At 43.3% G+C, this 25191-nt stretch overlaps 2 protein-coding genes across 2 annotated transcripts; one reads left to right on the top strand and one right to left on the bottom strand.

Annotated features, from left to right (window-relative positions):
• The first annotated feature begins 723 nt into the window (after positions 1 to 723).
• PLAT (plasminogen activator, tissue type) lies at positions 724 to 15588 on the top strand. Its single transcript, XM_053463053.1, has 15 exons — positions 724 to 895; positions 2892 to 2961; positions 7601 to 7684; positions 8119 to 8161; positions 8621 to 8752; positions 9247 to 9357; positions 10383 to 10557; positions 10907 to 10998; positions 11422 to 11593; positions 11950 to 12035; positions 12309 to 12504; positions 12967 to 13103; positions 13621 to 13761; positions 14466 to 14614; positions 14906 to 15588. The coding sequence occupies exons 2-15, from the start codon at positions 2953 to 2955 to the stop codon at positions 15062 to 15064; spliced, it is 1686 nt and encodes a 561-aa protein (XP_053319028.1). The 5' UTR covers positions 724 to 895; positions 2892 to 2952; the 3' UTR covers positions 15065 to 15588.
• Positions 15589 to 17467: 1879 nt separating this feature from the next.
• On the bottom strand, positions 17468 to 24471 carry AP3M2 (adaptor related protein complex 3 subunit mu 2). Its single transcript, XM_053463069.1, has 9 exons — positions 24368 to 24471; positions 22073 to 22368; positions 20551 to 20722; positions 20269 to 20406; positions 19750 to 19835; positions 19207 to 19340; positions 18818 to 19025; positions 18239 to 18383; positions 17468 to 17960 (listed from the first exon to the last, which is right to left on the bottom strand). Exons 2-9 carry the CDS (start codon positions 22343 to 22345, stop codon positions 17860 to 17862), a joined length of 1257 nt encoding a protein of 418 aa, XP_053319044.1. The 5' UTR covers positions 22346 to 22368; positions 24368 to 24471; the 3' UTR covers positions 17468 to 17859.
• Between the last annotated feature and the right edge of the window lie 720 nt (positions 24472 to 25191).

Raw genomic sequence — 25191 nt, 5'->3', positions numbered from 1 at the left:
TAAAGGAACAGAAGGTCGAATCTGCAACTAATGTTTTGTTTTATGGCTACTAAATGACCAGAAGCCCTTTATGAACTATTTATAGAGGCGATGGCAGTATACCCTGCGCTTAATCATAGCGGCTTCGAACATCCCCGCACGGCTCCATATGCTGCGGAAGATAGAACTCACAGAGCGGGACTCGGCCGTAACGAGGCTTCCTTTACGTGGTCGCCCGCTCGTATCTCGCACGGACTGCGTCACCCATGCGTGATGTTTATGTAATGTGTGGGCAGAACGCTGCTAATAAGGAAAAGTATGGTTTCATTAGCACACGCTAACTACTAAATAACACTAAAGGGACGAGGCTAGTGGGACTGAAGTTCCAATGTTATTAGGAAACCTCAATAGGAGAGAGACCGTTCATACATGTATATATATATGTGTGTATATATATATATACACACATATATATATACATGTATGTACGGTACGGTATATATATATATATATATGTATGTGTGTGTGTGTGTGTGTGTGTATATATATATATGTGTGTGTGTGTGTATTTATATATATATATATATATATATATATATATATATATATGTATGTATGTGTGTGTGTGTGTGTGTGTATATATATATATATGTGTGTGTCTGCTGTATACTCTGGAATGGAAGTTCTCCGGCGTATGTTTACATTTAGCTTGCGTGTGAGTCAGGAGCACCAGGCTAACGTTAACACGGGTTATGTCGGGTGGTGTCGGCTTCTTTGTGTCGAGGCTGTGCTGCCGAGTGTCAGATAACCCGCATGAAGGGGAGAGATAACGGTTCTCAGCCGCTGGGCTAGATACAGTCACCGCGGGCTGTTTATATCATACAGGCTTTGAACACCAGGAATCCAGGTCTCTCGGGTATGTGTCACAGATATCACCAGCATAGTCTGTAGGGGAGGTCAACAGCATCATTAAATAGTGTGTATGTATATATATATATAGATAGATATATATATGTGTGTGTGTGTCTCTCTCTTTTAAGATTGTTTAAAAAGACAGTTTAATGTCCCAGGCATCCTCATCAAAGAAGAATACATGTGAAAGTAGTTTGAGATTAGTTTAATATGCATTCTATGAAATATAAACTAAAATAAAAATACTTAACTTCCAGTAGAAGCTGCAGCTCTATGCTTTATCCATTTTCCGATGATTCACACCACTGATTGGCTACTGAACCTGGGGGGGGGGAGGGGCAAACACAGTTGGGGTCTACAGAATTCGACAGTTCAGCAGAGCCCCCCATGTTTGCAAGACGGACACCGCGTATATTTAAGGGGTCCTCTCAGCTACCCCGTGCATTAAAGAGCATATGACGCGTATTTAATAACTTGCTTAAATTCCCAATTGAATCGAAATAAACAAGAACTTCTCAACATTTCAAGTGAAATAACAAAAAATATTATATCATTGGGAAACCAAATACAACTGAATGAAGAAAGCGTAAATAAATGTAATTTTCAGACCCTTTAACACAGAAAAATCTCAATAATTTAGGTAAAGGGGAGCTGGGTTCAGAAGCTTACAATCTAAAGCTAAATGCTGCTAGAGAAAGAACGACGAGGCTGCGGCAGATCTCATTGCTATGGCTACGGACAGGGTAGGGTGTGAGGGTCCCGCAATGCACTCATCCTGGTCTTGTGGTGGTCTTGTTATGGGGTTTATTTTGACATTTCCTGTAACGCAGAATATTTTATACGTTACGATTCTCCTTTTACACCCACGGCTTCTGGACAATATTTTATTAATTGGCAGCACATGTACGACTGGGCCGCTGAGCGATTACAGGCTGACCGCTGGGGGAGTCTGGACATAGAGACGGGGCCGCTGACCCTGCTGGGGGGCTCGGAGACTTCCCAAGAACATTCGGTGGCCGGCCCCATCCAGTATGCCATTTAAAACAACATTAGTCTGGAGTCCCAAATTAATGAAGTTCATTCACTTGCCCCGCTCCACTCCTACTGAAGCTCAGGGCCGGAATAGGGATGACTAGATGGTTCTGGCACTTTAAGGCCAGCGGCCGATGCTGGTGTTAAAGCGGCAGATCAGGTAAGTATGGGGGAGGCTATCAGCCGGTGGGCATTTGCCAATCTGGCCCTGGTGAGGTATATATTACGGCTTTGGACATTAAGATTAGAGATTTGGCCATCTATTTATGGGGACGGTGTGATACATTGTAGTAGTTCCGCTGACTTGTTGAACAATTGGCAACAACGTCGTTTATTTTCCAAGGCGAGAGCGCTGAGTCCTCACAAATGTATCCGCGAGATGTAAGTGAGTGACACTGGACATATATATACATCCGCTTCCGTACCGGAAAACCAAATCGGCAGGAGGTATACAATATACACTAAATGTATTTATATAGCGCCAGCAGATTCCATAGCGCTGTCACAGTGCAAATCATTACCAATAGTGCAGAAGAAGTGGACGCTGTTCTCGCAAGCTTACAATCTATGAGGATAATGTGTGTTGGCGCTTATAATGGCTTACAGTTCTTGTGTGTCTCTGTAACCCCTTCACTACCGGAAGGCTGAACAATATGTGATCCCCTCTGATGTTTTTGGGGTAAAATCTTGACTCTTCTTGCCCCTCTTGTAGATTAGCCTACGGTTTATATCTTTTGCACCGGCTTTCCGTTGATTTTGCCGCTTCGGATCGGCGTTGCTCTTCTCCCTGATTATTTCTGCCTCTCCTCCCTCAGCACAAACTTTTCACCACCTCCCGTGGTCCTCTCTCCGCTGTCTCTCTCCTCCCCTAGTGTTTCCCCCCTCTCTCTTTCTCCCTGTGTTTCTCATTGGTGACTAACCCTCTAGTTATGCTGCCCTCTCTCATCTCTCCACTCATCTCTCCGCAGCTGCTCTCAGTCTGCCGGGACAATACCCAGCACTCCAGTGATCTGAAAGCGAGCGAGAGCCATGACCACGGTAAGTGGATCCACTGCTAACGCCGAGGAGATCCCTGCGGATCCCCTGAGAGATACAATTACCTTCCCAGGGCATACGATCTGCAAGGGCTAACAGGGTTAAAATCAATCCAGTATAGGTTTGTATGTAATGTAAGGGGATCTGGTTATAGATTATCAGGACAGGCTCAGACAGCGCTGGGTTTGTATGTAATGTAAGGGGATGTGACTGCAGATTATCAGGACAGGCTCAGACAGCGCTGGGTTTGTATGTAATGTAAGGGGATGTGACTGCAGATTATCAGGACAGGCTCAGACAGCGCTGGGTTTGTATGTAATGTAAGGGGATGTGACTGCAGATTATCAGGACAGGCTCAGACAGTGCTGGGTTTGTATGTAATATAAGGGGATGTGACTGCAGATTATCAGGACAGGCTCAGACAGTGCTGGGTTTGTATGTAATGTAAGGAGATGTGACTGCAGATTATCAGGACAGGCTCAGACAGCGCTGGGTTTGTATGTAATGTAAGGGGATGTGACTGCAGATTATCAGGACAGGCTCAGACAGCGCTGGGTTTGTATGTAATGTAAAGGGATGTGACTGCAGATTATCAGGACAGGCTCAGACAGTGCTGGGTTTGTATGTAATGTAAGGGGATGTGACTGCAGATTATCAGGACAGGCTCAGACAGCGCTGGGTTTGTATGTAATGTAAGGGGATGTGACTGCAGATTATCAGGACAGGCTCAGACAGTGCTGGGTTTGTATGTAATGTAAGGGGATGTGACTGCAGATTATCAGGACAGGCTCAGACAGCGCTGGGTTTGTATGTAATGTAAGGGGATGTGACTGCAGATTATCAGGACAGGCTCAGACAGCGCTGGGTTTGTATATAATGTAAGGGGATGTGACTGCAGATTATCAGGACAGGCTCAGACAGCGCTGGGTTTGTATGTAATGTAAGGGGATGTGACTGCAGATTATCAGGACAGGCTCAGAGCTGTGTTTGTATATAATATTTATCTATGCATTAGATATTTTCACTTGGCAAAGAGTTGAAAACCCCTGAGAAACTCACAGGGGCAAATATTTTATATTCATGCGTTAATTATCGATGCAATGATTTCTTACATACAACATTCCCTACTTCATAGTACAGGTTGCCACGTGCCGTCACATCACAACTAGGTGACCAAAGCAGAACATATAAAAAAAAAAAAACAGAAATTTAACAGAACGCAGCCAGAGGCCACATCACTTATTGCAGCAAATGTGACTTTAGCAGCGATGTATCACGTAGGGTCTGATTCATTTCACGGAGCAGCTTCCGCTCCCTTCTGCTGTATCAGACCCTCCACAGACTGACCATCCAAGCTTTAGAACCTCACACCGAATGTTTACTTATACAGTAAATCTCTGTGATGGGTGACAGGGTGCCCCCTGTGCACCGCGATTACCTGGATTAGAAGATTGCCCCCTATTTATCCCTACAGGATAGAGCTGTTTAAGGGAACAAGAAGTGTAGTCCTACAGCACGGACCTCAGTATCTGAACCGCTTTCCAACATTTCCCTGGCTGGGTCTCCACAGAACCCAACCCTGTAATTATATTAAGAAGGGTGTAATACAGAGAGAGGAACTTTAAACACGCAGGCTCCTGGATCTAAGATGAGACCGAGGACTGATTAAAGTCTGAGTCTTTACATCAGGAAAAATGGGCAGACTAGACGGCCGAATGGGTCTGATCTGACTTCAGATTCTATGTAAAGACATATTGGATTTGCGTAATGGGGCAGTCAGGTGTCCCTTAGAACACCCAAAGATGATCAATCCATACTAAAGTATGTTACCTTAAGGAGAAGCTGCAGTTCCGGAGGTCCCCTCCATGGGCCTCGTATTTCCCACCACTTGTGATACCAATGGGTCCCACAGAAGTTCAAAGACCAGTCACTGAAGGGTGGGGAAGCGTTTGAGAAGTGGAGCGCAAAGGCAACCTCTGGGGCAGTGGACAGGTGGTGGGACCTTAGGAGGTTAGGCAACTGTATATTATGAAGGTCCAGGTAGAAAGTGGGGTTTAAGGAACCATGTGGAAGAAGGGTATGTAGAAGTTGGTGGGAAGCTTTGCCCATATTTTAACAATGGTAAAAATATGGTGAAAAATTTCTTCCCCACATAAACGTTGAGTTTCAGCTCAAAGTTTCCATTGCCAGTAACATCACGTGCACCACAAAGTTCGTTTCTCAGCGAATTAATGTTTCTGGGAGTTGTGGGAGTTTCTGCATGCATCATGGCACGGGCGAATGAGTGTTCAACGTTTCTGGACTACCAATGCAGTTGTTGGCGTTCCCATTGTACGCCATGACTAATATAATGGGAATAAAAAATGCATGGGTTTGCCCATCTCTAGTCAGTGCAGGGCTGGCAAGGGCATCAGGCAGTAATTGCCCCACAGTCTTCTCCGATTTAAACTTGGGCTGCTACCTGAAGCTACCTGAAGGTGCAGAAGAGGGGATGGAAGTGAGAACCAATGATGGCACCACCACCAATAATTCTTCCTTGTTAGAGCATGCCTCCCAACTGTCCTGCTTTGGTGGGGCAGTCCCAATTTTGCCACTCTTAACCGCTGTCCCACCGAGCTCTACCTCTGTTCTGCTTTTCGGGACAGAGTTAGATTTCAGCAGGACGGCGATCCCAACTCAAACAAAAATATCCTTCAATTTTGTGACAGGAATACATTTCCTTTTTCACTAAAAAAAAAACACAGGTTCATTGCAATGACATAAATACCCTTCGTCCGCATAACTGTTTTCATTTCAGCCTCTGTCTCAGCAGTCACCATTTCTTATATACTTTTGGTGCTATTTATTCCTACATTTTATGAAGATGAATGTTATCTATGCTTCACAGATATTTGCAGGCTAAAAACATACACGTTTTTTTTTCTTACTTCTGGTAAATTGATTGTTCTTACATATTTTTTTTGGCACGATCCTCAGAAACTTCGCCACCTACCTTGCAAGACGCAATGGTTTCCTTTCAAGAACAATTCCGTGAGACGGCGGTGGCCACCAAAGGAGGGCTGGCAACATTAAGCCTAGGTGGCAAGTCAGCCAAGTGGCCATATAACACCATGGGCCGAAACAGGCAGCCAACGCACATTCAATCGACTTCTGGCCGACAAATATTTACCTAACTAAAGAAAATTGCATGGAAATTGCACTGTAAATGTTGCCGGAACTGTTATTCTAGATAAACCTGTAGCCACGTGTAGAGATGTAAACAACATACACCAAATAAAGCTGCCAACAATGTCTTAATCAGAGGAGCCTGAGGGATTATTGCCCCCTCTTGCCCTCTTCCTTTATTTATGGATTGTGGGCTTTCTATGAGGTGGCCACTTTACTATTTGCCTGATGCTGGGCAATCAGTCCATGCCAGAGTGGTTGACTGCCAGGTCCCATGGGAAGAACCACCCCCTGGTGTCCTGTTTTGGGGGTAAATTTGGATTCCTAGCCCAATAAGTCTGGCGTATTGAAAGCTGCTTAAAAATCCTTCTTCTCTTTTTCTTCTTGGGCTCCCCACTCATCTTCTTCTGCATTAAGTAGGCAAGACCCAGTGTGGGCTCCTGGCTGGTCATGCCAATGGCCACCTCGCCCAACACTAGATACATTCTACATGTCTACTGTACTTCCTCGTGTTCCTGGAAGTGCCACAGACAATAGCCGACTACCTTCCCGGGCCGAAAATACCCCAAATCACTTCCCCTGCAGCTGTGGCAACCTTGATCACAGACACATCTGTAGTACTTTAACCTTTTCTGGGGGCTGGGGAGGGCTCTAAAGCCCCACTGCCCCAACCCATTTTATTTTAAAAGAGTATTTCACATCAGGAAGACTCTCACATTCTACGATATCTTAAAGCGCATTCTTATCCCACATCATTCTTTCACTGATCGGCTAAACACAGCTATAGGTGGGAAATGGAAAAAAAGAGAATGTATCAAAAAATATTGCAACTAGCGCTTTAAATTGTATATATATTTAATTTGATGTCGGCATTAAAACATTTAAAAGCAAATTTTTTTATGTTTGTATGTGTTATTTTAAATATATATATATAATTATTTTTTAATTATAATTTTCTTTATTTTTAAATAGAATGGCTTGTAAATTTTTACATTCCCACACTAACTATGCTGAGAAACAAATGAGATAATATATATTATTTCATGATGATGGAACCGTGGTATCAGAGTCGACGAGTTAACGTTCTTTCCTGCCGGGAATAGACAAATGGTTATTGTTTCATTTACGAAAAAGGGATGGGGGTGAACTTGATACTGGAAAGGTTTCTGACATCTTGTCTCATATCAACGGATGAGTAAAGCAAACGTTGCCAAACCACACATAGAAACTTGTGTGTGTGACTTTGTTGTAGAAGAACCACTTATGAATGTAAACGGGTTATTAATATCACAGGGTTCTAGACGGTGCAGAAGGTGGACAATGGACAATGGCAGAAGTCAGAGATCACAGCGTACAATAACTTGGTTGTATTGCTTTAATTAGGAAAGACGTTTATAAAAATCGCTAAGCGCGCATGATAAGAATGTTTGAACTTCAAAGGGTTATGATCTTGATCCATGCCTCGTTTTCCTTACAGGCTAGCAAGTCTCCTCTTGGCCAGGGTGTCATGAAGATCTTACTCCTTCTCTTGTTTGGTGGAGCCATGTCTTCAAGCCCGGAGGTGAGATAGTCACGAATGGTGGAGTATGATTTGGCGCTCAAAGAATTCTGTAGTACATTTTTATGGACCAATAAAGTAAGATCTAGCGTCATATATTGGCTTTCCAGGTTTTCAAGAATTTTTAATATTGTATTCACCAGTTTACTCCAAAAACACCTTAGTCCCCTAATAAATGTTAACAATAACTTTTAATCTTTCAAAAAAAATAAAAAAAAATTATATATATATATAAACTTTTTATTTTTTCCATAGGGTGTTTTGCTTGATTGATTGCATCATAAATTCAAGTGGTGAGGAGGACATCAACAATTATTTGTGCATGAATGTAAATCCAGCACATACATCCTTAATGTCCTTCATTCTGCTACCTAATGGTTCTTATTCTGTGCTGAGCCTGTACTTTAATTCCTAAATCGTATACGTCTTGTCTCTAGGGTCTTCACCTTCGTACGAAGAGAGGAACAAGGACGTATAAATGTAAGAGCACCACCGGTTCTTCTTGGGGATAGGTGAAAGAGGAATTGGGTGGGGATAGGAGAAGTTAGAGAAAAGATCACAGAAGAAGGAAGGCTGCTGTGGGATGTCAATAGGGTCGATACATTTAATGTTAAAATTAAATTAAGGAAAAGAGAGTTTGAGCAAAAATGTTCTAGGTGCCTTGTTGGGTGAGCAATAAGGAAGGGACATCTATGTTGGGTCCTCGCTGTACTCTGTATAGGGTTATTTGTGAAATGTTTTTTTGGGGAGTTTAATTGGCATTGCATGGCACACCTAAAAGTCCTCCCGTTGGTAGTTAATGGAGATGGTGTTAATTTAAACAAGATACATTGCCAAGGGTTACTGGGATAGGACATGGTAAGATCTGGGTGAAGGACGTCCCATGTGGTGTGTTGATGTCCATGCGTAGAGGTGATGCGTTCCTGTTCCCTCTTCCAGCCCTGTGTATGGAGCGGCCCTCGGGGAGGATCTACAGTAATGGGGATAGCTGGCTGCGCCCGGCTGGCAGGAGAGTGGAGTTCTGTCGGTGTGAATATGGGCAAACCAAATGCCACAGTGTACCGGTCACAGGTGAGAGGCCACCAACATGCTGCATGCACACTGGTGGGACAGACAGCAGCTGAAACTCCTGTCGGATCAGAACCGGTTGATTAACAAAGGGCATTACACTAACTAGTCCTGTGCAACATATAAGAATGTGTACATATGGCAACACAATACTTCCGCCCCATATAACAGCCTGATAACGCTTTACGTCCATGTTCCTATCTGGATTGCTGGTGGCATTGGCAGTGTGACCAGCGGATGGGGGGAGAAATGATATTTGTTTGCGCATGTGACAGGGTTTGTGTATGTGACAGGGTTTGTGTTTGTGCGGTAATGGTGTGTTTGTCAACGGAGAAAACACAAAACACACTACAGGCCAAAAAACACTGTATCGGTGCCATTGGCAAGGAAGGCTGCAGGACCGGCTAGGGTATCAGCCTCGAGGTCGGTTATTATAAGACAATGTTATGGGGGATGAGGCACCAACAAAAAGTCACAGGTCTTGTCTCTTCCAACAGGCTGCCTGGAGCTGCGATGCTACAATGGGGGGCTTTGCCAGCAGGCCCTGTATTCCTCTCACTATCTGTGCCACTGCCCCAGCGGATTCACCGGCGAGAACTGTGAAACAGGTACTAAGGAAACATGCGCGGTATACTCGTGCCGCAATATACTCGTGCCGGTAGCTGCGCATGACGGTACTGGGTCTCTCCGTACTAGCAGAGTAAAGCAGTGCATTGTAGTGTACAGCACTATGGAATATGATGGCGCTATTTAAAACCATAAATAATAATAATAATTAATAATCATAATAATAATTAATAATAATAATAAAAGCAACCCTCTGGCCTCTCGGTCAGTACTTAGTCTCTAGTTGGGAGAGGAGTACTTGGCTTTTCCCACCTCCAGCCATTTTTAAATCTATTGAGGCTAGCCCCACCACCTTACTTCAAGCACAAGCCCTGCCGCAGGAGCGCGAGGACCCCTGGGGCCAGCCCTGGCATGGACTTATTATAAGCAGGGGTGGTGCTACCATCTAAACAGATTGAGCAGCTGCCTAGAGCTGACCAATGGGAGAGACCAATGCATGTAAACCCATTGTACAGCGATGCGGAATATGATGGCGCTATATAAAACAATAAATAGCAATACTAATAAATGCCATGGAACCCCTGTAGTGCATTATTTAAAACCTGTTGGCCATCATTAATTTTGTGTCCCTTATTTTATGCATAATTATTTTCAATATGCATGTTATTATTAATTGATCTTTATAGCGCCGTCATATTCCGCAGCGCTGTACAATGGGTACGCAGGATATACCAAGCAGCGCATTACATAACAATGTGTACTTACAGAAACAATAGGCGAGGGGTCCCTGCTCAAACAATCTTACATCTAGAAGCCTTTTTGCTTAGGGCCCCAAACCTTGATAAGGTAATATCACCGAATTAGTTGGCACCTCTTTTTTATTGGCAGCAATCACACGTGAATACCAGCTGCATACATGATTAGATCTAAAACACGCTACGTTTATAAAAGAACCCTCAATAAAGGGGATCCCGTGCATTTTAGAGCGCTCTTCATCATAACCTAGAATGTGCACTCAGTATTCAGCGTTGTATAATGATGCCGAGTATGTCCATCACTTCCATAGACACTCGAGCAGATTGTTACGAGGGATCGGGAGAGGCGTACAGAGGGACTCACAGCCAGACCCAGAGCGGAGCGGTGTGTGTGAACTGGAACTCGGCAGGACTCAGCGAGCAGAGATACAACGCCCAGCACAGAGACGCCCTGAAACTTGGCCTTGGAAACCACAATTACTGCAGGTAACGGGTCTCCAACTTCCGCCGTGATCTTACGGCTCCATTTACCTGCCTCTTTGCTGTACATCAGCTTTATAGGGATAATCGATTCAGTTCCAGGGCTGCGCTAAAGCACTGGGGGGCTTTTAATAATAGCACCCCACACACATTACACAATTTCAATGAAAACCGCAAAAAAAATATACAATAACAGTAAGCTATCCTCCCTGGAAACAACCCATGGGAAAGGGGGTCTGTTTTGTGAAGGATTTTGGGCTACTGCCTACATTGCTCAGTGGTGTGGGGGCTGTAAAGCATATTCCCGCAGATCTCACTTGGGGTAATAAAGTGGGGATTCCAATTTCTTGTCTAGGAACCCTGATGGTGACACAAAGCCCTGGTGTCATGTGTTTAAGGATGGAAGATACAGCTGGGAGTATTGCAATATTTCAAGCTGCCATTTTGGTGAGTACCACAAGAGGGCGCTCTTATGCATATTATGCACCAAGCTTCTACACTGGGATAAACACTATATTATTACCTATAATATATTATTTACTATTTATTGAATGCCACAGCGCTGTACAATGGGATTAATTCTAAACACACACACAAATAAATATATACTATATACATCCATTTAGCGTGATGCCAACAGACACGGAATATGTTTTTAAATGTGATGTTTAGAATACTAGAATATTATGCTCATTTATATAATAAAAAAGAGTAATTGCAAAGAAAAGGATATTTTTATCCTTTCAGAGTCAGAAGGGTTAATGTATTATAATAAAGCTAATTATATACAATACATGTAGGGGAAACTGACATTTTTTGTCATTTTTGTATACAAATTTTTAATTTTTTTCCCCCTTTTCCTATAACCAGCCTCCCCTGCCTGTTATTCCGCTCGGGGCACAACTTACAGGGGTTCACACAGCACCACCTCTTCAGGGTCCCGGTGCTTGTCCTGGGATTCCCCATTACTGCAGAATAAACGATATACAGCCTGGAACAGAAACGCCCGCAGGCTAGGGCTTGGAAGCCACAACTACTGTAGGTGAGTGCTAGCTTCTGGGCACCAGAAGAAGAAAAACTCATGCTTTCTTTTTATGTGCGAGTAATGATACCTGTACGTTGTCTGTGCTAGATGGTCAGCTCTTCTCTACGGTAAGGTTTCTGTATTGGGGTGTCACAGCTTTTCTGTGTGCATAAAAGTTAGAAATATCTGAATTGATGGCTCAATTATTATTATTATTATATAATATTATTATTATTATATATTATTATTATTATTATTATTATATTATAATATATATTATTATAATAATATCATTATATTATTATTATTGTAGTTCCTTTTACTTGTCAGCATTAATATCTGCTAATCTAAGTATCGATTTTTGTTCTCCACAGGAATCCCGACAACGGCCCTCGCCCATGGTGTTATATAGCACGAGGGACAGTCATCTATTGGGAGTTCTGTGAGATCCCTCGTTGCTGTAAGTAGCATCCATTTAAGCCCGTGACCCATTTCACCGGCCCCACAGATACACCAGGTTCTCAGGGTGATCCTCGGCGCACTGCTCAGTAACAAACAAAGTGATATCTTGGGTGACCTTCCCTGCTCAATCACCACACTGAGCTTATTCTTTATGGCCATGCTAATGAAGTCCTGCTCGTACAATGAAAATTTTTCTTGTTACAAAGTGATTTGTAATTATTGTAATTTCCTGCGAAACCGTGTATTTACGATGACGCTCTGCCTCTCACAGCTTCCTGTGGCACTCGCCGGCCCCAGATGCCCCAGTTCCGGATGCTGGGAGGCAAAGAAGCGCATATCACTTCACATCCTTGGCAGGCGGGCGTCTTCGTGGCTTCCAGAAACTCAGTGAGGGAGCACTTCATGTGCGGAGCGGCACTCATACACAGGTGCTGGGTGCTGTCTGCGGCACATTGCTTCACCGCAGGGTGAGTTTCACAATCACACCAAGGCTGGGGAGGCCGACCTAGGGGGCAGGAGAACATTTGCCCCCCCAGACCGGCCCAAATTCTGCAGACAGGGCAGGGGTGAGAGCGCACATTATATGACCCCCTGACAAGTGTGTGCAAGATAAGTGTGTGATAGAGTGAGTGTGTGTGTGTAACAGAGCGAGTGTTTTGTGAGTATGTGTCGGGGGTTATGGGGGTGTAGGGGCCTTCCTTGATATAAGCCCCAACCGGTGTGTTTTTTAAGGGCTGGGGATAGATATAATATGGGGCAAGTGTGTAAACATGTCTGGGACTTGACAGAAAATGAGTATATTCCTGACGGAACGAGTATAGTGAGTGCGCTTATTAAGGGAACCGATGGAGTCTACTTGTTGCTATGGTAACAAGACATCTTTTAAAACTGTGTACCAGTCGCCCTTACCCAGCGGTCCTCTGTTACAGGATTCCCACGAGCCGACTCCGTGTCATACTGGGACGCACGATGCGGGTCGAGCCTGGAGAGGAAGAACAGAAGTTCACCGTGGATCAGATGGTTATCCACCCTCAGTTTGACGAAGATACCTTTGATAATGACATCGGTAAGGGCAGAAATCCACGACCCACCCCATTCAGGAAACATCGAACTTGACGGCAGATAATAACAATTCAGCCCATCTCGTCTGCCCATTTTTTCTGGTGTAAAGGGTTTAAACCCCCTATCAGTCTTAGGTCAGGTCCTATAGTGAGGAAAGCTTTATGTCTATCCTATGCCTGTTTAAATTCCATCACTGTAGTAGCCTCCACCACTTCTGCTGGGAGACTGTTCCATTTATCTACTACCCTCTGAGTAAAGTAGAACTTCCTGACATTACATCGAAGCCTCTGACCATGACCTCTTGTTCTAACATTTCTCCTCCTCCATTCATCCTCTATAAATATAGGCGTTTATTGTAGAAGACATATTTCTCGCTATAAATAGTAAATATAGAGGAGAGACTAAATGGGTTTCAGGTGTGAGCATAGAAGAGTTTTATCATCCAAATCTTGGTCCATTTTAGGATGTACCCGTTATCGCGTGCCCTCTTCATCTGCTGTTTATCTCATTTTTATCCTCAGCTCTTCTCCACCTCCATTCTAAATCGGGAACATGCGCCACAGAAACGGAGAGCGCTCGGCCAGCCTGCCTCCCCGAGCCGAAGCTGACCCTACCGGACTGGACAGAGTGTGAGATGTCTGGATACGGCAAGCTAGAGGAATGTAAGAAAGCCCCCTCCCCATAGTATTCTGCGGACCCCCAGTGATACTCTTTACCGTACCATGGGGGTACATTCATTTTAATGTTCTGATATTCTCCCCGCATCGCTGTATACCAGCCACCCCGTCAACTCCTGGTTCTTAAAGGCAAGGGTAATTAGTATTATTAGTACTAGCGCTAGTCACGTAGAGATGATGTATTCAGCTTCCAGGTGTCATTGATGAAGGTTCCAGCTGATACAATCCGTGACGCGTGTCCACAATGGGCTGTTTTGGACCATGTATGTAGATAGATCCCTAGATATGCCGTGGGCGAACTGAAATGATTCCATGGGGTTAATAAGAATTCTACTTCTACTGGTTCCACATTTACTATTTTTTTGCACAACCTCACCAGCAGCAACCCCTTTCTGCATGTATTTTCTATATGTCTGTCTTTTTAGGTTTTTAATTGGCTTGTCTCCTACAAACGAGGATGTAATCTGATGTAATAATTTACATTTAGAAATAAAACAAGGAACTCAGAATGAGTTCCACTTTCTAAATGTTTATTTTTATCTTTAAAACACTTTTACTTTACCCATTATACCCATGATACCCATCATACCCATCATACCCATGATACCCATCATACGATGCACCCCGTGGAGGGCAGGCAGCTGAAACACAGAACACCAAGTCATTCTCAGTCTCTCTTTTTCCCCCAGTTTCCCCATTCTTCTCCGACCAGTTGAAGGAAGGTCATGTCAGACTTTACCCCGACAAGCTCTGCACCCCCGAGCGTCTGTCCAACCAGACAGTCACCGCCAACATGCTCTGTGCGGGCGACACCAGGAACCAGGATGATGCATGCAAGGTGACCATTTGAACAAAGGATACATAGTATTTGTTTGTCGTGATGATTCTGAATAGGTAACATTGTCCATGAAGTGCTGCGCTAGGATAATGTGTTGGGAGAGGCTACAACAAGATGTTATTTGGAACATATATAACCTATGGATCAATAGAATAATTCATGGGGGGTTCTAGAAAAATATATAATGATATAATAATCAAAGACCTGTGAGCAAAATCTAGACGATTTGAAGGAAAGTTCTACGCAGGGAAAGCAGTGTCGCTCGTTAGTAACGAGTCTTATTTCTTGCAGGGAGATTCCGGTGGTCCCCTCGTCTGTTCCCATGATGGACGCATGCACTTGCTCGGAATCATCAGCTGGGGTGTAGGGTGTGGGAAAAAGGACACACCAGGGGTTTACACGCGTGTGACCCGATACGTGGGCTGGATACGGGAACAAACTGGCATCTGAAGTCACTGAGCGGAGAAGAACGTGCACTTTAACCACTATCCAAAGGTCTGGAGAACCATCGGAACCAACTATCTGAACTTCAGCATCATTCCAATTCACCTTCTCAGCCATTCCAGCCTTTTCTGCTGTAAGAAGGACAACGTAGTAGATACGAAAGACAAACTATAGGATATTTATACATTGTTATTATATTTAAAAGGCCGATTAAAGGCCTGTAGGAACTTAGCAGCCATGTCAGATCGGATCATTAGGTTCGGATCGCAACTAGCAGCCAAATTCTCATCGGAGGCCATATTTCTGCGGATATCACCCGGATATGAAGGAAAAACCAGAGTGACAAAGGACCGGGAGTTATTTAGAAGAGTATTATGAGATGCTGGACTCATGGCTTTGTAGAAACTATTGTCCGCTTTGATGACAAGAACTTCCCTGCCGGCATCATGTGAGGGGAGATTCCATGGCTATCCAATTCACTGGAGTCCTAACGGAGTATGAGATGTGTAATAAATAATTCTGTAGAATGATCCGTTGTGTGCTCTAATTATTTAATTCATAGGAACCCAATCCACAAGTTCCTTTATTCATACAGTATTTCTGCTAATTCATTTATTTTCTTTAATTTTATTTTTTAATATATTTTTTTTTAATAATTATTTTTGCTTTTGTTTTAAACACTGAGCTCAGTGGGTGGTCATGTGAGATCATAGGATCTCCCCAAGTGACCCATGATTAAAAGCAGGGCAAGGAGCCAGCTCAGCGGGGGAGTGCCCAAAAATCAGGACTGTCCTGATGACATCAGGGTGGTTGGAAGGTATGAAACGCCCATGTAAATTACCTAATATGGTCTGTTTTGTGGTTAATATACAGGACCGAATACTAAAACTAGCATGTGCAGCATCTTTAACTAAAGTGAGAGTAATACCCGCTGTTAATAAATATGATAAATATTTGTGTATGATATTAATTGATCATTATACACTTAGGTTGAGTGACATTTACTAAAGCGCTTTCCATTATAAAATGTATTGGCAGAGGATGATGGGGATTGTAGTTCACTTACAGCTGTTCGCTATAATAATGTTTACATGAAATTATGGGCAACCCTTTTGGCGCAGCAGGGTCGGACTGGTGGCCATGGTGGCCGCCTGATGGCGTATTCCACGCGGCCGCACCCAGGATATCTAATATCAACAAGCCAATTTCCAGCTCTCATAAGGGTTCGCGTAATAAAATGTATGTATAATAAACACGAAGACTGCAAGAAATATACACCGGGCAGCAATCCATAAGAACTTGGCGTGTGAGATATATTGTAACGTTCCAGTGTTTCAGTAAACAAATACATCAAATGTACTGCAGCTGCTCTAACGCCGGACTGAATTATTACCCACGTGCGCGGGACACGGCGTCCTGCGAAATACGTTTGATTTATGGCTGCCTCCATAGTGAAGCTGTAATATCTATGTAGAAGATCTGCTTTATTAAACAAACATTATGTACACTACCAGTCAAAAGCTGATGGGGTTAATGTTGTAAATGACTATTGTAGCTGGAAACGGCTGATATTTAATGGAATATCTTCATAGGCGTACAGAGGCCCTTTATCACTCCCATCACTTCTTTATCACTCCCATCACTCCTGTGTCCCAATGGCACGTTGTGTTTGCTGATCCAAGCTTAAGTTTAAAAGGCTAATCGATTTTGCATTGAGAAACGTCCTTGTTTTCCATAAAAGGAGCTAAGTGACCCCAAACTTTTGAATAGTAGTGTATGTATGCTAAAGGGGTGAAATTAAATGAACAGAGCCAAATGGATGGGTGGCGAAAGGAGAGATTTGAGGTGAAAGAGGTCAAAATAAACGACAAATAACACCCCCAGAACGTGTCTGATGCCAAGAGGGCTAGTAATCTGGATTAAATGGTATAAGGAGGAAATTCACATACCTGGGAACACTCCGGGTTTGATTGTCTATGGGTAAAGCCCTGCTTCACCAGGTCAGTTTCGTCTTTCTCTGGGCTGGGGGGGGGGGGCAGCTTGTCTCGCAGAAAAAGGAGAGCTTTGAGCAGCATACCCTGGGATGTTCCCAGATGAGGATATAAGGTTTGTTTCATACCAGCTATGAGTAGTTACGTCACACTCATTTTTACCAAGGACCACCAAAGTAAAACACATAAAGGCTCAATAATTCCAATAAATCATCACTTCCTAGAGAAATAATCCACTTGTGGCTTTGAAAAACATTTTTATTAAGTATCAGCAGACCTGCTTATGAGACACAGGTGAGAGTTCCCTGTAATAAGGAGATTATAGTGGCATGGCTCATCCTTGGTCCTTTAAGGGTTAAGATAATATGCTCTGATTGCCTTGGTCTTATTACATCAGGATTCGGATTACCCAACGGAAATAAATAGACATATTATTTATTTAGTAGTTTCCACGCTTACAGCAGAGCCGTGTACAGTAATCTTAAAATGACGCCAGTACACAGAACATGCTTAATACACGCATGCTACCAGCATACCCTTTACATGCAGGACATTTTTTTAACACCTTGCCCTGCAAAAACTGCACACATGATTGCTTTCACCACCCTTCAGCCGAGGTCCTAGCTCCTTTTTTTCGACTGAGAATGATAGGAGATTTAGTTCAAAAACAGAGGGGCTCAGGTTGCCAGACCACACAAAAAGTGATTTCCCCCACAAAAAGAGTGTATTTACGCACGTGAGGGCACACACAGCTATACGAGTATCAGCAATGAGTCCGAGGCAGGTGTGTGGACGTTGGTGCCAGCTCTCCTATGTCCTCACTTGAAACTTGCCAGCCTTGGTCATGTATTTGATGCCTTTGAAAGGTTTGTATTTCTCCCCGTACATGTCCAGTCTGTTGACTTTCAGACCTGCGGAAGCGAAAGTTTAACCATTATCACATCCATGGCAGGAGAATATTAGCAATAACCTACTGTACATTCCACTTAGACTAACCACCCTCCACTTGTGACATTACCCAAGAGAGCAGAGATCGAGGAGACGAGTCCTCCTGAACCCGGCTGACACTGGTATCCCCTATCAATAACCTGAGATGGCACAGACACCAGATAATCCCTCTGCTGGAAATTATACGAACACAGGTAAGAGTCAGCACCGTTACTAAGACTAAGACCTCGCCGCGACTCACCTGAGATGGCCAGCTGTTGAATCTTGAAGTGCAAATTAAGAGTTGGGTTCTCGTCCGGTTTTGAGGATCCTGCCTGGAGTATCATAGTACCCTTCAGACTTGGTAGCTTCTGGGGATTGATCTTTCCCACATCCCACGACAACAACTTAGGAAAAAAATAATAATATATTTAGGATATATAACGAGGAGAATCAGGGTTCTGGCCAGAGAGGATGACAGAGAGGTGAATCAAGGGAGATAAAAAAACAAAACCTTAAAGCATGGCTACACACACATAGCGTGTATCCAAGTGTACACAACAAGGAATTTGTACTACTTTGACTACACATGATCCATGTACAAGTACGTAGAAGAAGAAAAAAAGGTTATATGTATATGAACAATTATTCACTTTAATATACTACATACAGAGTCAACATACAGCCCACCCTCTTTGTATATGTATATGTATATATATATATATATATATATATATATATATATACACACACTCACACACACAGATAGGATGTGTGCATACAAGTCACATACTATTTAAACAGAGAGAAAAAAAAAAAAAAGATTCCATGTCTTACTAACCTTGGTCACCGGGTCAAACACATATGTCCCTTGTGATGGGGTCAGCGTCATATTCAGGACACCCTTGGGCATTTGCCCGGTCAGCGTCACCCCCTCTACGGTTTTTCCCATGCTCTGTTTGGGACCAAGGGTCACCTCAAATCGACCGGAGCTGCTTCCCTCTCGGAAACTGATCCCATGTTTGACATACACAGGTATAGCCACCAGGCTGCAAGGAACACACAGACAATCAGCTTCCAGGGCACAGGCAACGTATACAACCTGCATAGCTATAGGTCTGATTGGCATAACATCCAACGAAGGTGATCATCTTTTGCTTTATTGCTATGGATACATTGTTGTTTACATGATTTCCGGCAGGATCGTTAACTAGATCCTCCAAATCTTACTTCTGGGCGCTGACGTGGTAGGAAAGCAGTCGGAAATTTCCGTCGGGAGGGATGAATGATAAAATCCTCTCCGATTCCCAACGCTTAAAACGCACACAGGGGTGGAAACTGACATCATCCAGCAGCCGCGGATTCTGGGTCAGAAAAGAAGGAGGTTACGTTTGACAAGTTTTATCCCAAAGAAGCATAAAAATTTGTAAAATTTAATTTATCCTAAGAAATACCATAATAAAAAAAAAAAAAAAAAAAAAAAAATCAACAAGTAGGGAATGCTCTAAAAATACTGTGAAGAAAAGACAGACCTCAGATCATGTTACTGAGTATCATTTAGGTCTTTGGAGTGCTATTTTATTACGTTATTTCACTTTTAGTGAATATTTTTCTTCTAACCAACATTGTGAAAAAATATTTTGCTGCTTCTCATTTGTTTAAATTTCCCCAAATCCTGTTCCAAGTTTCTTCTCCCTCACCGACGAGCAGAGTCCCGAAAAAACAGTGGCGATTACCACAGATGCTCCCGCGACCCTACCCAAGTTGTCTCACCATAAACGAAAGCGTCAGATCAGGCATCCCGCTCAGCTTTACACAGGCGTCAATCACTCCCTGAATCTCAGCGGTCACTGTGCAACCTGAGAGAAAGTTTGCCATTAGATGTTTTATAAAAACGACACTAGATCTCACTCGGGCACGAGCGATGCTAACCAGTCCATGGAGAAAGCAAGTCTACGCGGATGGAAAGCCAGCTTAACTAGCTTGAGTTTAACCCCCTGACGTGGAAGGCAGGGTTACTAAGTACAGCTTATTAAAAGTTGCTAATCTCCGTGGGCCGGTTGGTGAGATCTCCCTTGTAATTGACTAATGTTAAGAAGAAACTCTGCTTGATGAAGTATTTATGAAATCGGTTGTCCAGGAATCGACAAAGAACCATCGTTCTGAAGGTAGCTGCTGGAGGAGCAGCTAGAAAACTGGTTATCCTAACTTGGAGACTTTAAAACAACAAATAGTTGATTTACAGGTGGAATGAATATATAACCTTTATTTTTTTAACACTCCATGTGTTACCTGATTTATCGATGATGGCATCTATCTCCTCTATCACATCAAAGTAGGCTTCGTTATTTGTGTATTTCACTCCCGTACGTCTCCAGGGCACTACAGAAAGCTGACCTGTTGGAAGCTGGTCACCAACATTGGAACTGCCTGCAACAAAAATGTAAAGTGTCAATAACCCAGCCATCCTAGGATACACAGCGTTCTTTCACATGTTTCCCCCCCATTTACCATTAGTTATAGAAGACCCAGCTCCTTTCTGGTTTCTTTTACCAGCTCCCTTCCCAGTTTTACCTGTAATGGTGTTCACAACACTGCGAAGAATGGTTGGAGGCTTGATGAGTTCCTTCAGGATATTGGACTCAGTTGCAAGAGGGAATCCATTGTCTAACATCTCTTCAAGGACCTCGTAGACAACCACCACGTTTTCTTTAATGACGGCCTCTGAGCACGAGCCAAAATAATCCTAAAAAAGGGGAGAAGGAATATCTTGAGAACTCATAAGAGCCAATGTAGTTGAAGATCATACTGAAGATTCAATTACTATTTAATCCAACCAGTCCGTGGTCTTTAGTTGTTTCTTAATGCCAATACTACTCGGTACTCTTTACAAGAAGTTCTGATTGTGACTTTTGATTTGTATGGTCTTTGCTACTTTGTCCTTGACTCCGGTATGCGAGTCCTGGTATAGACTGGAGTTTCTTTTCAGTGTGCTGTGGAGCCTATGGGAAGCACACCAGAAATCAAGGACTCGACCCTAGCTGAACAATGATTGTCCTGTAAGTGTTTTATTAACATCAAAAGCACTCGCTGCATCTCATTATTTGTGTTTCTTACAGATTATGCACCTGTTTGTCTGACAATGCACGAACCCTACCCCTGTTTATATTGTACCCTTAATAAAAAGGCATGGCAAACCTACTAGGAATCTCTTACACCAAAACCCTACCACTGGTGTCCATAACTGGGAACCAGGCAAGGTACTTTCTTGGTTTTTTTTTTTTTCAGGGCAGGATAGTGGGCTTGGTCATGGCCTATTCCCCACCCACTTCCCTCCCTCTAAAGGCTATCTGGGGCTAACCACACCCCCTATGTGCAACTAGACCCACCTCTATGTTTGGCTAGCACCGCCCCTTCACAAAGTCACTTGGCCAGCAGTGCCAAAGCTTCGGGTGGCCTACACCAGGAAGTTCTCCGGTATGGGGATGTTCTATTGACCAAATAATTCACAGAGGTGTGTCGGAAAGTTTGTTGACCAAATAGTTCGTAGAGGTGTTTCTGAGAGCTCGTTGACCTACTTTGACTGCATGAATTGTTTACCCAATACATTTTCGTGTTCAATGTTTTGCCTTTATTAATATATATTAATATGGAACCCTATTCACACTTGATTTCCATTTACTGCTTCTAGGGACATACACATTGTGTTTGTTACAGAGACATTTATTTGTTTTATGTATAAAAAAATAAATTCTAAAGGTCCATCCATGCTTTTAAGTTTTAATGTTGCATATTTTACATAACTAAAACCCTCGTTAAATATGCTGCAATAGCAAAATAAACCATAATGTATCTATAGGAGCACAGAATTTGCCAACAGATAAGACCCATCTAGTCTGCCCATTTTTCATGATGTAAAGACATTGATCTCCATCTGAAATTACCCACGTCTCCTACAATTCTCCCTTCCGCTAGGGTAATTGTGCATTGTACATTTCTGTATTCTTTCATTTCACTATTTATTTAGGTTTATCTGGATTACTGTCCTGCGACACAGAGACAAAGCCAACATGAAGGTCTTAAAGAAATGTCCCACCTGGAATGTGTCCACTACACGGTGCAGGAACTCAATGGCAAACAGTGGTGGCACCTCTGTCTGGATGACAGCCACAAAGAAGATAGCATGTCTGTATACGCTGAGCAGGTAGTGATGGGGGGTAGGGATGATTGGAGGCACATTCTCTGCTTCTGATGCCCGTTCCTGAGCCTCAAAGAAGTAGTCACAGACTGAACGGGACACCACACTTTTCCAGTGCTTCTCCAGGAAGATGTCCCCTGAGGGATTGATCAGGAACAGGCTGTGGATCATGGTATACAGAGCAAAGGAGCGTGCTGTGGAGCATAGGAATATATTAGGAACAGATATGTGGTACCAGTTAGATTTATTAATTCACATTCTGTGGATTTTAAGACTCAGGGTGCATGAAAATCCAGCAATTATCCGATCATGAAATCACTAAATGTAACTTCCTGGTTTCAGCATCGGAATTTCAGAAGATCCCTCAAGAACCTTCCGAGTTCAGTGTTAAGTCTCTTATGAGCTGCCGAGTCCAGCTGAACATTGTAAAACCTAATGAGTCGGCTTCGGGTAAAAGACAGAATTACCAGGGCTCCCCAGAATTCTTCCAGGTCTTTGAACATAATAAAAACCGTGTTCAGTTTGGCGTTTAGTTTCAGCTACCCAACTCCATACCCATTACCAGAGGCCTAGTCAACAGAGGTCCATTTTCTTCAAACATTCCAACAAAACATACAAAAGAAACAAAGATTTTTGTCCTATGTACTGATACTGAACCCTAACAAATGCAACAGCCTCACCGCCCCATCATCACATAATAGGTATTTAAAGGCAAACCAATATTACCATTTTTTTTTCTTGCTTACACATTCTATTCTGCTATGAACCTCATTTCATATCCACACTCTCTTCCCGAACGTAGTCCTTTCTCTTAAGAAAAGAAAAACATACCTTTAGCTCATATCTGGGAGCACTCTAGGTCTGGCCTGCCCTGGTTACACTGGCTCTTCCTCCCCAGCCCCCGCGTAGCTAAGTCCCACCTCTGCAGACCGGCCACTTCATTGTCAGGATCAGGAAGGAAGGGGAATCTTGGGGACATCTCTTTTCCCCACTACAAATCCACCTATCATCTCCTGCCTCGGGTCTCCTTCTCCCCTTTCTAGACCATTCACCATAATTCTTCGCTTTTTCATAGAAACATAAAGCAAAATCTGCTGACTTTTTGTACACAATTACACTATGTAAGCAACAAACACAGGTGCCAAAAATCTGTGTACATACGGCATATTTTCTGTTTGGTGTACACGGCATATTATTCTGTGATCATCATATCAATCAAACCAATAGTGGGCAACTGATTAATATGATTTACTATACCGGTAATTGCTTGAAGCAACCAATCAGTATCCAGAAAGAGCCCCCATTGAAATCGAAAGGAGCACTTTCTGCGCATGCACGTCTGGTTAGATCCCCGCCAACAGCTTTTACTGAGCCAGCACTGGGTTCTGCAGAATGGCCAGTTTGTCAGGGGAACATCACGTAAATTTAAAGGGACCTCTCAGCAATCCTATGCATTAAACATGATGGCTGGGGTGTCTCTTTAAGGGGGTGGATGGGGCAACCTAACGCAAGCAATAAAGCAAGCAGCCTTTAGGCATCACATCATCTGACAAGGCCTTGCTTTACTTAGAAGAAAAGGAAGATTGTAAGCAGGGCTCCCTTTACCCAACATATTGGTTCGGCTTAGTCCGTCCATTCTAGTTTTGTCTGACCCTTTCAATGTAAGCATTGTAAGAAGCGCCGAGTAAATTCTAATATACAATTATTTATAAAGCAAATATCATTATTAGTAATAATAAAAAATATTGCTGTCCCTCCGGCTCTGAAATGGTTAATGGTGGATCGCTGTTAAACTAAGATTGCCCAATGTTCTACGCAGCCCTGCCGGATGAATAAGGGCATATGCGTCCTGAGACTGTGCCTTGCACGTGACGATGGAGCGTGCAGGACAAGAGTCTAAATGTCACCGCACTTCACACAACAAGTTGGCTACGTATTATTAGCAATGCACGCTTCCTATTGAATTTATACAGATAAAAGTACTAGCAACATGCGCATCTAAGCAAACACAACAAATACTTAGAAACATCCATACATCCTCTGGCGGCATAGGTTGGGCTACTGAGCTGGGTATAGCAGTGTAATATGTTCCTACCATGCCCTATATACATGCCCTGGGGTGTTGTAAGCCCCCCGGTGAAGTCAAATGCCCTTCCTGGCACGTTAGAGGGCACGAACGAAGGGGGTCTTTACCTGTAACAGGAATTTCCAGCACACACAGCGCGGCTCCTTCCTCTGTATCAGATGATGCTTCCTCCCCTTCTGTAATGCTCAGCTGACTCTCCCCACCCCCTACTCACCAGCTGGCTAGGTCTTTGTGCACAGGGGTGGAGTGTGTGTGTGTGTGTGTGTGTGTGTGTGTGTGTGTGTGTGTGTGTGTGTGTGTGTGTGTGTGTGTGTGTGTGTGTGTGTGTGTGTGTGTGTGTGTGTGTGTGTGTGTGTGTGTGTGCGTGAATCTAAGCACAGCTTCGTTCGTGCGGATACATGTACCAGAGAAAATTGTGGAGATACATTAAACACGCGAAACTAAATGTTTACATTGATTACACAGAATACGATGGCAGATAAGAACCATTTCCTGCTGTAAAGAGGATTCACAGAGTCAGGAAGAACATTTTAGGAGCCATCTTTTTTTTATTTTTTAGAGATATGATGTCATACAATTAAGAGATCATTATTGAACAGTAAAAAAAAAACTTTGATTGTTTTCACAAGACGGTGACTCGTGAAAACATAAAATTACATTTATTTAATTTATAATTGACAATAACTTGAACACACGTTAAGACGCAGCAGTGGTACGGAAAGATTTGCGTCCTGGCTGTTCTGGCAGATGGACCCCTTTATTGGGGTGCAATAGTAGGCGCTGTGCATGGGGAAAAACGGGTGGAGGCAGCGCATTGTGAATTCAGAATGCCACGTGATGTCACAGCGATGAGGGAAGAGAGAGGTACTTCATGGGCAGACAGCCAGTGAGGAAAGGAGTGAAAGCCGGGCATCACATGGTCATTTGATGT

The sequence above is a fragment of the Spea bombifrons genome, chromosome 4 (genome assembly GCF_027358695.1).
Source record: "Spea bombifrons isolate aSpeBom1 chromosome 4, aSpeBom1.2.pri, whole genome shotgun sequence".
NCBI lineage: Eukaryota > Metazoa > Chordata > Amphibia > Anura > Pelobatidae > Spea > Spea bombifrons.
This window is presented reverse-complemented; position numbering and strand designations above follow the sequence as displayed.